The sequence below is a fragment of the Toxorhynchites rutilus genome, chromosome 3, assembly GCF_029784135.1.
Source record: "Toxorhynchites rutilus septentrionalis strain SRP chromosome 3, ASM2978413v1, whole genome shotgun sequence".
In the NCBI taxonomy this organism is placed as follows: Eukaryota; Metazoa; Arthropoda; class Insecta; order Diptera; family Culicidae; genus Toxorhynchites; species Toxorhynchites rutilus.
In genome coordinates this window covers 280,917,742-280,934,940 of record NC_073746.1, presented here as the reverse complement: position 1 = coordinate 280,934,940, position 17,199 = coordinate 280,917,742, and the positions used below count along the sequence as shown (strand labels likewise).

The 17,199-nt window shown below is 37.2% G+C and overlaps 1 protein-coding gene across 1 annotated transcript; it reads left to right on the top strand.

Annotated features, from left to right (window-relative positions):
- The first annotated feature begins 76 nt into the window (after positions 1–76).
- LOC129778495 (uncharacterized) lies at positions 77–2,256 on the top strand. The gene is made up of 4 exons (XM_055785420.1): positions 77–242; positions 314–544; positions 713–926; positions 1,000–2,256. Exons 1-4 carry the CDS (start codon positions 237–239, stop codon positions 1,965–1,967), a joined length of 1,419 nt encoding a protein of 472 aa, XP_055641395.1. The 5' UTR covers positions 77–236; the 3' UTR covers positions 1,968–2,256.
- Positions 2,257–17,199: the final 14,943 nt, after the last annotated feature.

The following is a 17,199-nucleotide window of genomic DNA, read 5'->3' as shown; positions in this document are numbered from 1 at the left end:
AAAAAATATATGGCATCCCTGACATTGCACAATGATCTAGTTAACAATCGTCCCCAATGAATCCTCTGTCCCTTTACCACAAAAGAGCCGTATTCAGCCGAATACGAACTCTTTTACTCATTCGTGTAAGAAAAACAATGGACTCAATAGTAGTATTTTCCTTATCTGAGTTTTGAACGGCCTTATTAGAATATGATGATATTTGTTTGATGATTTGATAATAAAAATCATATAAAATGCAGGTATGATTTCGTCACATCGAATTCGTTTAGAACACAATAAAAACGATGTTCGCTATCCGCAATTCACTTAGAGACGGCATAGGATAAATTTCACCGAAGTGCTTTGTCGCTTTCTCCAACTGAGAACTGACCAGCCATTCTACATCCGAAAGAACCGACCATTGGATATTCTTGCGGCTTGTCGCATCCTAGAACCGATCAAAAAAGTGATTGAAGGAGTCCATGAGCACGGTGATAACAATCTACGAGATGCGGCAGACGAATACCTCTTTGATCAACATCCAGTGAAAACGGTCGTGAGGGTAAGTTGGTTTGCAATGAGTTGATGGGGATATTCTCCATTGTTCTCCACGATTATTGGGGATACGCACTTTGATTGTGAGATACTCAGGACTTTAACCATATACGCTTCGACAAATTTACATTAATGTGTAGTACAAATGATCACGTAATTAATTCAATAACCACAGATGATGGGTAGTGGCGAGCTGGTGAGCAACGATGAGAGTCTCTTCGCTCTAGCATATATGGCTAGAGTCTTCTCCGCAGGTGATGAGAAACACATGGTGTATGAACAAATACCCACTCTGATTGCAACTTCCCGAGATCTGTTTATCTTCGTTATCTTTTATCGTGCGTTGTACAGAACAGATACTGAGGACGATAGTTTAGTAAAAGGCAAAGGCAAGTATAGCGAGTTATACATTTTTTTGTCTGTTGTTAAAACTTCAAAAACGCTTGTGGTTTTTTATTACAGGATTCGGCGATGGAATGAAGAAAGCGCTTTGGAAATGGTACGATAAATACTCAGCAAAAGAATTAGCAGAATTGTTGGCTGTTGATTCCAGCTGGCAAAAATGGCGCCATAAAGATATTTTGAGAATGGTGCACATCAACTTGAAAGATGCTTCTAAAAGAGCGGTAATTGATGAGTACATAGGAAAAGGCAGGAAGTATCAAAAGAGGCGAAAAATTGTGGCCCCGCCAGTCCTACCAGTGCAAGAGGAAGAGTCGATCAACAATCAAATAGAAAATCGTGATTTGGCAGAGGGCATTCCCGAACCACAAGCAATCTTCGTACCAGTGGATGAGCCGATCAATAATCAATTAGAAAATCGCGATCGGGCAGAGGGCTTTCCCGAATCACGGCCAGATTCACGGGCGAACCTCGATCAAAAGGAAGAGGCGATCAACAATCAATTAGCAAATATTAATATGGGAGAAAGCATTCCGGAGCCACGGCCAGATCCACGAGTGAACATTGGATCAGAGGAAGAGGCGATCAGCAATCGATTAGCGAATCTTGATGTGGGAAAAAACGATCCCGAACCACAGGCGGATTCAACAAAGTCTGGGGAAGGAATGGCAGGTTCATCGTCCAATGAAAACAATACTTCAGAAGAAAAAAATGTACCATTATCGGATAGCGAGCATTCTGGAGAGGAGTCAGTAGGTTGCTATCTGGAAGACTCAACATCGGAATCAACAGAATCGACAGAAAAGTACATTCCAAAAGCAAAACCATCTGGAAGCAAAGAAGGCCGACATATGACAAAAAATGACAAACGACAATTGAAAATTAGAAAGAAAAAAAGACTTGAAAAGAAACAAAAAAATCAAAAGAAGCGAGGAAAAGCAAAAAAACAGGCCAAGACAAAGCATCAAGGCAAACAAAATGCTAAATTATCGGCACAAAAGCCTCGGATTACCGAGGCGATGTCGTAAATTAGCATCATGGTAGCCGAGTGAAATTGTTTTCTTTTTTTGTAATTTTATGTAAACTTTAAGCAATTCCGCTAGAATTTGAAAGTGCAACGAAAATTTTGTTAGAGTATCAGAGTTTCGAGTAAAATGAAGGAATAATTTTGTATTGATTCAATGAAACAAACACTGAAACATCAGTAGAATTTTTTTTGGTAATGTTTTATGTCCATTTAATACACATTGAATTTAAAAATAAAATTGGAAAATGTGTAATATATTTGTACTACACACGATACAGGTAGGAAACAAATTCTGAAAATCTCTATCATTTAGAATTTTTTCCCGGAATCTCAAGTGGCTCGGTATCCCTGTTATTTTCGCATATTTTAAAACGTTTCTAAAATGTTCCCCAAAGAAAAATATTGGAGATGCAAATCGAGCCAAATTGAGATGCAACAAACAAACCAAACGGCTCGTTAAATTACGATAGTTGCATTGACAGGGTGTCGACTACCTTGAAAATCCTTGAAAATCAGGGAATAACAAGGAATTCAAACAATGTCAGGGAATTGTATTTGACTAGTTTGACTCTTCTGTAGGTTTTTCTGTTTGCTTTTGCTTGTAGGTGAACTTAGTCCTTCCGACGGGTAAACAGCGCAAAAGTAGACGGCTTTTACATTCGCGATGTTTTTCTGGCATTTTTGGCATCGGTATCTGCCTTTCACCTTCAACCAATTCCCTTCCTTTTCTTCTTCGAAAACTATCGATAAATTAATGCTTGAAAATCATACTATGAAAGCAGAGCTCCTGTAGTGCCCGGAAACAGTTATGTAGCTCAAATCACTCCACACTGCTGAAAAATACATGGTTGTATTGAGAAGAATGTTTCATGACAACCAGGAGGCTGAGAAGGTCTAACCAGGGCGTGATAAAATGAGGCTTATGATGATTTGGTTTCGTTGGTCTTTGAATAAGACTACAAAGAGGCAACAGATAGATCTGGATGTCAGATTTTGGGATGAAGAAGAGGTCGGTTTTGGTGAATCGTTGAATGACGTCAATGTTCTTGGGACATTCTCAAGCATCAGGAATGAACTTGCAGCTTTTGAAGATGGCATGGGAATTATATATTTGAACAAACTTCTTTTTGTGTCGATGGACGAAATAAACGTGAATTGGTCATATTACGCGAGCTGCAACTGATTTCTCAAAATGAAGAAATAAGGTCTTGAATTTGGGTAGCTTCGGATTGCATATTTTACACGGTTCATCGAAGGATTAAAAAAAAATTACGACTGACAAATCTTGAAATTTCGTCTGAGATGCGAAGCACTGCGTTGATGTATCCTTGATGTTTCCATCATTGATTCAAATAGAAAATGAAGGTTGAAAACGATTCGAGAAGCTTTTGACTATTGGCTTTTTGATATTTGACGGTTTTTGTCGTATCAGTAGAGCTCCAGCAGATATATCATTGAAAAAAAATATTGCTAGCAACATAAACAAGTTTGTTCACTATGATCCGAAAAATGATGACTGAACCATTACGGTTTACGGAAGTTTTTACTCAAAATGGTATTTTGTCTCTCGTTAGAAACCTCAACGTTGAGAATGCTTTTCCATTAACGAATGTTTTTATGAAAATATGTGGGAGGAGACGGTTGTGCTATGCGACAAGTTTATGATCTAAATGTAAGTTTAGAGTTCCCGTGAACGTGAACGCGGACAAACACTTTTTGACGTAGGATTACGTCTTTCGGGAACATATTGGGGTACAAATTGAAAATCGGAAATTGAGCACATCGTGAAAATTGTCCAATTTCAAGCGCTTATTGCTCATTCATTTCATGATGGATTGATGAAATTTTTGCGTCAATCGATTTCGGCACTCCATAACAATTTTTTTATATTGAAGAAAATAATATATGTCATGAAACTAACTATCGAACAATTGAAAAATCTCAACCCCTATCCTAACGGAAATACCCACTTCTGATTGGTCGAAATTGACGAAACATGCGGCGGGTCCCTAACAGAGACATCAAAACCAAGCTGCCTGGGGAAAATCGGCATTGAAATACATGAAAGTAGGGGAGCTTTTGTTCCTACCGAAATGTGTTCCCTAACAGAGACATCAAAACCAAGCTTCCTGGGGGAAATCGGCAATGCAAATACATAAAAGTAGGGGGTACTTTTGTTCCTACCGAAATGTATTTCCTAACAGAGACATCTAAATCAAGCTGCATTGCGGAATTCGACATTGCAAATACATGAAAGTAGGGGGAGTTTTGTTCCTACCGAAATGTATTCCCTAGCAGAGACAGCTGCCTGGGGAAATCGACATTGCGAATACATAAAAGTAGGATGAACTTTTGCTCGTACCGAGGTGTGTTTCCTAACAGAGACATCAAAACCAAGGTGCCCAGGGAAAATCGGCATTGCAAATGTATGTAAGTCGGGGGCCTTTTTATATTGCAAATAAGATGAGTGATACGATTAATTCTAGCAAATAAAAGTTAAATTTGGAACTTTCATATTGGTTGCTTAGTAAAATTTCATATCAATGACCGATCTTATATTGTGAAAAATTTAGCACAAGTGTAAGTGTAAAATTGTATATGGTAGCAGTTGTGTTAAAAATTACTTGATATATGAAACGATTTATTTCAATTTTCATAAATAATACCCAAGGTGTGTTCCCGCTCGAGGGTGCACTCGTGGCCGACTGGTTAGCATCTCACATTATCATGCCGGGTGTTCGGGCTCGATTGCCGTTCTGGCCGGAGGATTTTTCGTCAATGAAATTTCCTCCGACTTGCACTGTGGTCACGCGTATTCTAGAGCTTGCCCTCGGAATACATTGAAGGCGTGTTATTTGGCTTAAGAAATCTCAACTAAGTATTAATAAATGACGCTAGTCAATGCATACGTTGAGACGGCAAAAGTTCCACAGAGAACGTTAACGCCATTCAAGAAGAAGTGTTCCCGCTCGAGAACGGGTCGTTTGGTTCAGGCTGTCTGTTTTGTTGTGTTTATTTTCACCCAGGGATACGGATAGTTTATATGGCGAGAAAAATTGGAAAAATGAAGAAATATTAGAAAAAATGATTTCCCATATGCTCTGCATATTCGGTATTGATAATTATCTTATATTACATTGGTTAATTTTTTTTCTTTATTTCATCCATACATAACATAGGAGGCATCTCGTCTAGGATTACAGAGGGCGGTTTTCATCATACCACGTTCCACTTCGGTATCTTTTATCTGATACGCACCATCCAACGATTGTTTACCATCTTTCTGTCATCATCACTCGGTAAACACCGGTGGAGTGAACAAACAATATCCAACAACCAAACAAAACGGCCCTTTTCAGGGCCACCAAATCATTATCAAAGAGTTTAACGATGTAATCCATCAAACATATCCAACATCAACAGATAGCCTAACGGAATCCTACGTCAACTTTGCGGTCGTGTCTCGGACACAACCTTCCTGTGACTTTTTGTTAATAATTCATCAGTCCATATATAAAACGCGAGGAAAACATCTTGAAACGATAGGAAGAAAAAATTTTTAGTTGAAAAACATGTTTAAACACAATTCATATTGATAAAAATGAATTAATTCAATATTTCACAGTTCTGAATTTCCACCGTGGAATGGAGATGTTGATGAAATCACCATAGTTAACCGACTTCGGTGAACGTGAACGTGAAAACAGTGGTTAATATAGACGTCAAAATATTTCCACGTTCATGTTCACGTTCGAATGTCCCGAGGCATTCTGAAAATTATTTCACCGTGAACTGTAAAAGGATATGTTTAGCAATTCTCAAGTTTTCAATGAAAATTTTGATATGGATGCAATTTCAATCAATCGGATCTCTGCGCGGGTTAAAAAACTTCGTTGGTTTGGGTTGATTCTTGAACAACTGTATATTTTATCCGAATTACTTTATTGAAGATCGATGTTTATTTACTTCACGTTCACTGTCGAACTTTTAATATGAACGTGAACGTGAACAAAATCATTCTATTCACCACTATTTTTTGAGTGTTTTGTTCGCAATGGAGTTCACCGTGAAATGATTGTCCTATTCCAACACCTGTTCAAGTTCACGTTCACGGGAACTCTAAACCGGCCTTAAGGCAAGGCGCAAATTGAGACGCATATATCGCGAGTAACTTGGCGCGATATAGCGCCTGTTTTTGTTGCTAATGAAATCAGATAGAACGGCGCAAATTGGCCAGATGACGCGAGATGGTGGAGCGCTCGTGAGACACGACTCGCGCGACGCTGTGGCTGAACCACAGTTTCTCGTGTTGGTCATGCCGGTTGTGGTAGTTGTGTTGGTGAACAATCATATAGCGCCGTGGGTTTGACACTGTATGGCTGTACTGGTCGGGTGATTGTGTTAGTAAATAAATATATCGCGCAACTCTGTGTTAATCAGTCATTGTCCAAACTGCGACTCAATATGCGCTCCGCCACGCTACGTTCGTGGCACGTGTGAGTCGTGTTGGTAGACTCGCGTTCGCTTACGAGCGCTATACGCTTCTCAATTTTCGCCTAGCCTAAGGGTGAGTTTAGACTAGTGGTATATTCATGTGAAGAAGTATGATGAGATTTATAGAAATCGCATCAACCGTTTACACTAGAGTGAACTTCTCTAATGAATATATTCATATTTTAGGTGAATTTATTCACCTGAAGTAGAACTGCATCCAACTTTAGTGATTTCTCATCAGTGAGAAATTCACAAGCGTTTACATAAGCTGAATTTATTCAAGTTATATATACCTCGAATAAGTGTATCATATTTATTCTCACCCGTTTACACCTATTTTCACGTGAATAAATCCATCTATAGCTATAGATCTCCCTAATGTAAACCCGCCATAAGATAAGATCAGACAATTGACTTCTTAATTTTTTAATTTCTGTTATAGTGAATCGTAACATTTGGTTGCTGCGAATTTAATGATTTTGCATATTTTCAATTAGGCAATCTCGAATATATGTTTTAAAAAGTTAAAATAAGTCTTTTAAATACCTATATCTATAATATAATAATGATATCCATAACAACTCGTCCAAGTTTATTGGGAGAGTCTTTTCTCTGTGCAAAACAACGGCGCTCAACTCCATTGCAATTCAGGAACGACTTGAAAATTGTGACTCTTTCGCAACACATGACCGTAGTACCGAATGTTTCGTATACAGCCGATACACAAGAACACCTTGTTGGATTGATGGACTTGTCATCAAAGCGGCGAGAAGAATGTTCAGCTCAGAAATTGATGGACAGTAAAGCAGCATCGACATCATATCGAATTTAAGCTTCATCTAATTTTAGTGATAATGTGGATGACATGAATATTAAATTCGACTATGAGTACACCGTCGATGAAGCGAAAACTTTCCTCGACAGAACAGAACAAAATTCGTTGTTCGCAGTGTAACAATTGGTAGTCAGCAAGTAGTCTGTAGTCTGTATTAGTATTTGAGAAATAACTTTGAACTGTATTAGTATATTATACCATTTTTTAAATCTTTTACGACACTTATCAGTCGTCGTTAAACTCAATTGAAAATCACAAACAATTCATTTATTGAAAAATATCGACAGACGTTCTTAAATTTCATTGTTTATGCTAACTAAATATTTTAGGAGCTACAGCTAAATACATTTAGAGAATTTAATTACTAGTCTACACCTGGATTTTTTCTGAAAAATTACTGGAAAATTAGGGAATATCAGGAAATTTATTTTCGGATTTTAAGTCGACACCCTGATTGATAGCGTGCTCGATATCAGTATTAGCAAAAAAAAAACCTAAGGAGTAAAGATTGGTTCGACGCGAATAACATAATAGAGCCCACGATTGTTTGATTAAATCATTTACACCTAGTTCTAGAGATGGGAAAAACAGTTCACTTTGATGAACGGTTCACTCATTAACCGTTCATCTAAGTGAATCAGTTCTTTTGAACCGTTCTTTCGCTCTTTCGTTCAGCGGTATTAAGAACAACATAGAATGTTAGCTGGAACCCAACATCAATAGACAGCTATTAATTGATATCGTTGGATTGGATAGTGTACGTATGGGATTTATATTTTTGAAATTTAGTGGGGAAAGATAAGCTGCTTCTTCTTTAAAAGTCGCAAACTGTATGTGAAAATATGTTTGTCGGTCAACAAAAGTTTATGTAATAATTTGATGTGCACAAAATATGTGCAATTTTTCATATTCTCTTTTTGGACAACACACAGGTTCCATGTAAGATCATATTTCATAATGTTCATTCAGGGGAAAATCAGCAGCAATTTTCACTAACAATAAATCATACAAACAATCACGATAACACGTATACGCAATAGGCCAAACAATGAATTGAAAGCAACGAAAAAACTTTGCCCTCACTATAAGATTTTATGTTTACCTAATCTATGAATCGCCCCAGCTTCCCCCAGATTTTTTTTTCTGATAATCAGGAAATATATGAATGTTACGCGGAATTGAAAGAATACATGTAATTGGAAATATATAGTTTTGCTTTTAAAACTACGAAAATCTAATTTAATTTTTAACACAAAATTGAGTATACATTAACAAAACAAACCCTGCGTTAGATGCATTTTGCTCATCATGACAATATCGTTTTATTTTCCTTACAAACGTTTTCGTTATATTTGTCCATTCCGTCCAGCTGTACTCGTTCGCCCGCAAACACTTCGTTCTCAAACAGTTCGTTCCCAAACAGTTCACTCTCAATCAGTTCTTTCCCATACAGTTCACTCGCAAACAGTTCGTTCTGAACCAGTTCGTTCACAAGCAGTTCACTCTCCATCAGTTCACTCTCAAACAGTTCACTCGCAAACCGTTCTTTCGGAATCAGTTCGTACACAACCGTTCGCTCGCAATCAGTTCGTGGGGAGAATTACCGTTCTTTGAAAAAGAACGACCGTTCGTTCACTCTTTTCGGCGAACTAGTTCGTTCGTACCGTTCGTGAACGGTTTGCCCATCTCTACCTAGTTCATGTGGACAATGACAAAAAGCAAAAAAAAATATGAGCCCATCGATCAAATCTCGCGTGATTTTTGAAAAAGAACTATCTTCATTGATCGATTTTCTTCATTGACTATCTCTTTCGATAACCGCGGCCTTGCAGACACATCAGGAAATGTTTTTATCGATGAGTCATTAACGAAATAGAGTATCGATGAAGAGAATCGATCAATGTAGATAGGTCCTTTTCTAAAGTTACGCGAGAAATGCATGTAAATTTGAACCTGCTTTCCTTTATTTACATTGTAAAATAAAAAATGTACTTAAATATGCTTTGAATTGGTGACATAGTATTTGGAAAAATATTTTTAAAATAATAAACACTACAAATATGTCATCGGCATAATAAAAATAATGCTAAAAAGTCACAGAAGGTTGTGTCCGAGACCGCATAGTTGACGTAGGATTACGTTAGGCTATCTGTCGCATGCTGATTTTGGATGTTTGAAAAAATATATTGTTAAACTCTTTGATAATGATCTGATGGCCCTGAAAAGGGCCGTTTGGTTTTGTTGTTGGGTATTTTTTGTTCATTTCACCAGTGTTACAATCGAGCTTTCGGTATCAGTAATAGAAAGTTGTTTCAGCTCCGATGCACGTTAACGAGATTGGCGCTCATATTGCGTGAACATATATTCCGACATATTTACTCGCGTAAAACTTTATGAAGCAACAAAAACAACAATTCACTTCTGTTGTTTTTTTGGCAGCGGTAGCTTTCTCGGAGCCGCCGCTGCTTATTTCTGTTTTTATTTTGGTGGTTTTCGTTGACACCATCACGTCGAGCTAAACGGCGAATAGCGAGTTTGATATACTGGATATTGTCATGTAGAACCTAGCGATACGCTTCGATCCTCCTTTGCCTTCCTTGCCGCATGAAGTCATGTTGGTTGATGTTGATCTGATGTGACCACACTTAAAACACTAAAAACATATATGTTTACCGATCATATATGTTTACCGATCTGCTGCTACTGCCACTTAAGTTCGATATGAGACACAGCTCAATTGTTGGCCGCTCAGATTCGATGCTCGTCTTGAAGTTCACTGCTGCACATTCACGATTCCAAGAAGCGTGTGCTCGCACTTCTGATGGAGAGAGCGTGCCCGAAATGCTTCGCTCGCGATGCTTGCTGCTGCCACTAGTAGAGTAGTAGTAGTTTGCCGCTGCTTATACTGCCATAGAAGCTTGATGTGAGGCACAGCTAGCCTATTAACCACACAGCTTCGATGCTCGTCTATATATTAGCCGCGTCCACCGCTGCTGCTCTCCACTGTTGTCCGTTCCACGTCCGTTGTAAAAATGAATAAAATCCACGAACGATCCATCCTTTTATATCATTTGGTATGTGTGAAGTAGGCGCCTCCTACTCGATTGTCATGCAGGTTGCCGGCGAACGAACGAATCGGGCGCCGAAAAGAAATGACGTCAATTTCGATCAATCAGACCTAGGTATCTTCTGTTTGGATAGTGGTTGAGATTTTTTAATTGTTCGATTGTTAGTTACATGATATATATTATTTTATTCAATGTGAAAAATTATTATGGAGTGCCGACAACGTATGATGCAAACATCTCATCAGTCCATCATGAAATGAATGAGCAATAAGCGTTTGAAATTGGACGGGTCGCTCATTTATTTTCTAACGATCATTCATTTTCTAACCGGGAAGCAGTTGACATACTACGCTGCGCTTTTATGTACATGAAAAACCACTTTTAACATGCGGGGGAAAAATCTTATATGAAAATTGCCAGATGTCAATGTTGCCAAGCGTAGTTATTGATGGTTAACCCTTCCGTTACAAGCGTCGTCTATAGACGACATCCGCGCGACGTCCTGTGTGTACGAATGTCGTCTATAGACGACATCCACGCGACGAGCTGTGTGTACGAGCGTCGTCTTTAGACGACATGAAATTCATAATGCTCTTCGATCACAGCGCAATGTGCATACTTTTCGGCGCAGTGCTCCGTACAGGGGTAGCACTTCGGCGGAGCACACTGCCGTAATGAAAGGGTTAAACCGACGTCGAACCGAATAGCGATGAACGCACCCATATCACGAACTTCGACATTTGATTTGCTATTATGGTGCTACTCGCCCGTGTAGTTCACGCAAAGGCATATTCATAGAAAATTCCTTGATATATATATATATATATATATATATATATATATATATATATATATATATATATATATATATATATGCATACATATGTCATGAACTGAAAAGTTTAAAGCCTCTTTAACCCAACATCATCATCATCATCATCATTCGCCTCCCTTACCGAATCCAGTCAGGTTGGTTGATGGAAAGTATGTTTCTGACGTGATGTTATAAGTTTCCTGTTAGTTGCACATGATCAAAGAAAATGTAAAAGTAAACAGTATTTTTGATCGCAGTTTTATATCATTTTTATGATAAGTGGAAAACAATAAATTAAACTCTTTCGTTTCAAAGCAATATCGAAAGTCCTGAAAAGGACTGGAATGGTTAAATGGGTTGTACGGAATCTGCTGCGTGCTAATGTGGGGTTTCAGTCGGATGTAGCAGTTGTTAACTTTTTGGCAGCGGTAGTTATTTCGGAGTCGCTGCTGCTTTACTTGGCTTTGGCATCTTCGGCTTCTGTGCGTCAGTTTGCAAGGGTTTCGTTGACACCATCACGGTGAGCTAAACAACGGATAACGGGTTTGATACAGTGGATGTTGTCATGTGGATCCTTGCGATACACTCTTCCTTAACCGGGTCCTTTGTCTCCTTTACCTCCATAACCGCATCCAATTGTATTGGTTGATGTGAACAGGAGTACCAGCAATGCAATGCTGCTGCCACTAGTAGTAGACCGGTTTCAACAACCGTTGCTACTGTTTGCCGCTGCTTATGCTGCCATAGAAGCTCGATGTGAGACACAGCTCGCATTTTGACCGCTCAACTTCTATGTTCGCCTATATATTAGCCGCTTTCACTGCTGCTGCTCTCCACTTGTTGTTGTCCGTTCCACGTTCGATGTAAGAATGAATGAGATCCACGAATACTCCTTCGTTTTATATCATTTGGTATGTGTGAAGTAGGCGCCTCCTACACGATTGCCATGCAGCTTGCCGGTGAGAGAACGAATCGGGCGCGAAAAAGAAATGACGTCAATTTCGACTAATCAGGACTGGGTATCTCTGTTTGGATAGGGGTTGAATTTTTTCAATTGTTCGATATTTAGTTATATGATATATACTATTTTATTCAATGTGAAAAATTGTTATGGAGTGCCGTAATCGTTTGATGCAAAAATCTCATCAATCCATCATGAAACGAATGAGTAACATGCGTTTGAAATTGGACATTTTTCACGATGCGATCGATTTTCATTTTTCAATTTGTACCCCAATATGTTCCCGAAAGATGTAATCCTACGTCAAAACGAAGGGACGAACGAAGGCGTGGAAAAGAGAGTTTTAAATGTACGAATAATTCTCGATTGACGGTATTGAGCTTCATTTACTAGTTTAGGGGAGCGTCGAAGAACACCTACTGACTTCAGGCGAGATGAATACGTTTTTAAAATTAAAATTATGAATGAAAATTTACTTTTCCGTTTCATATTAATATTCTGTTTAAATGAAAAACCCATTTTTTGCAGGTGGTGAAAAAATCTTACGAATTATAACAATTATAATAATTACGAATTATAATTTCATTATACGAAAGTCGTTCAAAAATATGTTTCAGTGCCTCAGAAATCGCGGAAAGATAAATTTAGGACAAAAAACAAGGTGATTTTCGTAATCTACGTTTTATTTTCTATTTTTCTACATAATCGCCGTAACGTTTGAGACATTTTTCATAGCGTGGCACGAGTATTCCGAGTACTGAAAAAATTCGTAACGCAGTTACATCGTACTTCAAAAAGTTGGACGCTACGAACTTCGCGGCTCGTAATAGAAAAACTCGTGCCACGCTATGAAAAATGCCTCAAACGTTGCTTCGATTATGTAGAAAAATAGAAAATAAAACGTAGATTACGAAAATCACCTTGTTTTTTGTCCTAACTTTTTTTCGTGATTTCTGAGGCACTGAAACTTATTTTTGAACGACCCTCGTAATATAAAGTTGTCTTCATAAACACTTTTCGTATGAGATTTTTTCACCATTTAAAAAAAAGTGTTTTTCATTTAAACGGAATACTAATTTGATACGGAAATGTTAATTTTCATTCATAATTTTAATTTTGAAAACATGTTCAATCCGCCTGAAAATAAGTTATTCTTTGACGCTCCCCTAAACTAGTAGGGTAAATGATCTTGGTTTGTCCGGTTTGGGGTGTTTTTACGCAACTAGTAAATGCAAATCGATTTTTCTTCATGAAAATCACATATAATCGATACGAGTTCGGGTTTGTTGAAAAGACCCAAGTCTCGAGTTGCTACTTCTACCATAAAGCGTTGAAATTATTAAAAAATTTACAATTTTCCTGAAAGAGGAATTATGATCATGGTTTGACCACCTCTGATCATGGTTTGTTCGGCTTTAGAAATCACCATTTTTGAATGAAAACATTCGAATTCTCAAGTAGATGTTGCATTTATCATTGCTTGAGTTTACCGTCATCATATTGATCCATTCATAATTTAGGCTTTCTTCAGAATATTGCATTTTCTTGGGCATTTTAAAAGTGTTCTCCTCAACACACTCAACATAGAGAAACTTTATTTCTGCTATACGCGAAAGACGCAATAAACAAACTGCAGCGCGACAAGTGTTATTTGTAAGTGTTATATTGTAAGTGTTATAATCCAGAAAAGGTCTGAATACGTATAGGTCATCTGGTGAACGATTCAAAGTTAGCTCGAATGAGGGGCGCATTGACATCAACAGATGATGTATTTTATAATCCTTTAAAACATGTGATTCGGTAAAAATATACTACAAAACTATTGTAAATCATGAAAAAGACAATTTTATTTATATGTTTTGAAACATTCGAATAACTGATTTGATAAAGGTGTGCTGAATTAGAGCAATCAAAAAAGTGGACAAACCAAAATCATTTACCTTAAACGAAGCTCAATGCCGTCAACGCGGATTAAGTGCGATTCACATACAACATCCACGTCACGTTCACGTTCCGTCCCGTCACATTGCGTCAATTATTCTTCCATTCGATTCCTATTGATGCATTCACATACACCAGCAACGGCAAATCGAAGTTGCCGTTGCCGGTGTATGTAAATGTTTGCATAAGAACTGCTTTTTAATTGGGGTCGTTTTAAAATATTCGATTCATTCGAATTATTTGTGTTTTTTGTATTCGATTAATTGAGCGAATACTTATTTCTTGTAACCAAAATGAACAGACATTTATAATAAAAAAGATTATGATGTTATAATTTTAAAAGTTACATTAGATATAATTTTAAAATAAACATGATGCAGTATAATGCTTTTTGAATGAAATGGCATTTTAGTAAGTAATAATAAATTTACCTTTTCATTATTTTTTGCGGACGATTGAAAAAAGAAAACACTATGAAAATGATGCACAATATTTTATTGCACCAACATACATTTTTTTCTGTTCAAAATTACCTGTTCTGCGAATGTTATTGAAATAGAAGATTTGTTTGAAAATTTCTGCTTGGAGAAGTAAATTTATAGAATCATTAACCACTAGAAAAATATACCATTCCTTAGCATTCTGAGTTTGAATATTACCACGTTAGTACAGGAGCTTAGACCACCTCATTCAATTCCGCCTTTCACTCCTGCAGACGCTAAGTTCTTCTTCCCAGTCTCCTCTACCACCAGATAATTATTTTTATGCTTCAATCGTAAATGGTTCAGCATATCCGATAAATTTCAACAAAACACCATGACGGCCAAACACATTTTTCACTGTATTTCTTTTTAAAAAAAAGGTTCCCGTTTCCATTAATCACGATTGCTGTGATAATTATTCGATGTATTCATATTTTTATTTTCCATTATTCGATACAAAATTACTCGATTAAAAATGCAGATATTTCGATATTTCGATTATTTTAATTAAACGAACGATTAACCGACGTCTCTAAATATTCATATAGTTTCGTTATATTTTCGTACATCCCAAGTAGTGATTTTTTTTTCGTGCGTATTCGCGTTGACGGCAGAATGGTGCCGACATCTAGATACGATATTAGTTTGTGTGAGGCTAAACATTCTCTATCAGATTAGTCGGCCCTAAAACAGTTTTAAATTGTTACAATTTATATGAATTTTTTTTCTTGGCGTTATTTACCTTCTAGAAGTACGTTGTTCTGACCCTAATTTAAACTATTTTCTATGGGTTTTCTGATATTCTCACCAAAGCTCACCATTATAATATAAAATCATCTTTCGACACAGTTTTTGTATGATATTTTTTCACTACTTGCAATCAAAAGTGATTTTAATATCCATGAAGTGCTAAATTGATTTGGGAAAAACAATTTTCATTCATAATTTTAATTTCAAAGTGCGTCATTTCTTCTGCAAACCCATAATGTCATGCCTACTCCCCCATTTCGTAATACGAAGTTCAATGCCGTCAACGCGGATTCGAAACTAACATAAACATATGGGGTAGTTGTTTTGGGTGAAGTTTGTCCATCGGTTAGCAACGGGTTGCGTTGGGGAAAGTATTGCGCAGGGGTTAGACATCAATTGAATATAGGCTACCCAAAATCAAAATCATTATGGCGTCATTTGTTTACCAACAAATTATTTGCGAGCATTGAAATCGTTGAAATCACGGAGATAGTGTACTTTATTTCTAACTGCATGAGCGATTTTCATATTTCGGTTTCACATGGAGGTGTTCACATTTAACATGGAGTTTAAAGTTAGCCACTATTCGACTATATAACCGAACCGAGTTGTAAACAACAGTAATTGACAGAACCAAAATGTCAGTTGACCGCAGCAATATTGGGTACACTGGCAATATAAGGGATTTGACGTTTTAGTCATACCCCTGGTATTGCGGGGTCACTTAAGGCCCATTTATACGTTGCTAGTAGCTGACTTGACAATGAGCAGCTACTGACCCGGTGGACTCGCTTGACAATTGGTTGACTCGCCTTGTCCGTTCACACAGTGTGAGCTACTGGCGAGAAACTAGATACTACGGCACGGGTTTACCAGGGATGCCAGGCGACTTTTCAAATGTCCATCAAATAGTCAGAAACAGCAATCAGGTCCGAATTTGTCAAATGATTGGTCCAAAATCGACTTCTTTATTGGCAGTTTTCATCTTAGGTTTTCAGTTGAATGTATCATCACACAATTTTATAGCAAAACAAACGCTGATCGTGTTTAAAAATACATACTTTGTGCTGAATTTCTTTGAACTGAAGGTACTATCCGAAAAAGCAGAAAGAGAAAAGGATTCGGGCCAGGAATTAGATGCAAAGAAAAGGAGCAACAAATACAATATTGAAGGAACTCTACGATGAGGATCCCCGAGATTACAGAGCAGTGTTGATAATAACACCTGAACAAGTGAAAAAACTGTTGGATTTAATTGCTCCACGAATACAACGCCAAGATACAGTCATGAGGGATGCTGTACCTGCAAGAGTTAAATTAGAAATGACATTGATGTGCCTTTGTTTTGGAATATCGTTGGGATTGTTGTCGATATTTTTTAGAATCTCGAAAACATCCATAGCTCAGATAATTCCGAAAGGATGTGATGTTATAAATGGTAGTCTAAAAGATTTTTTTTTTTAATTTTATTTATTTTGTGAAATGAAAATGATAGTCGATTTGCAGGTGCAATAAATACGCTTCAAAAATTTTAATAATGAATGAAAATGTACTTTTTTAAATCGAATATGTATTCTGTTTCTTAGAACAATACTTTTTTTTGTAAGTTGTGATCTGATAATGATTCTATATTAGAGATTCTCAAGAAAACTATCTCAAAAAGAAAGCGTGCCCCGCCAGCGTGCAAAACGAAATAACAATTATTTCGTTTAGAAACTATGAGGGTTTTATTTGTTTTTCCAATAATTTTCAAGTCTATAAATATCTTCACATATTTTCAAATATCTTAAAAATAGAGACATTTCATTACATTTGGCATCACTGATTCGAACGCTAAATTCTGTTTTTGACGTTGTGAAGCATGCAAGTGCGAGTAAATTCAAAAAAC

Bases quoted from the DNA above. Each gene is read 5' to 3' on its own strand.
- LOC129778495 (XM_055785420.1), top strand. The intron at 545-712 runs GTAAGTTGGTTT...CAATAACCACAG, and splicing joins CAGTGAAAACGGTCGTGAGG to ATGATGGGTAGTGGCGAGCT. The intron at 927-999 runs GCAAGTATAGCG...TTTTTATTACAG, and splicing joins TAGTTTAGTAAAAGGCAAAG to GATTCGGCGATGGAATGAAG.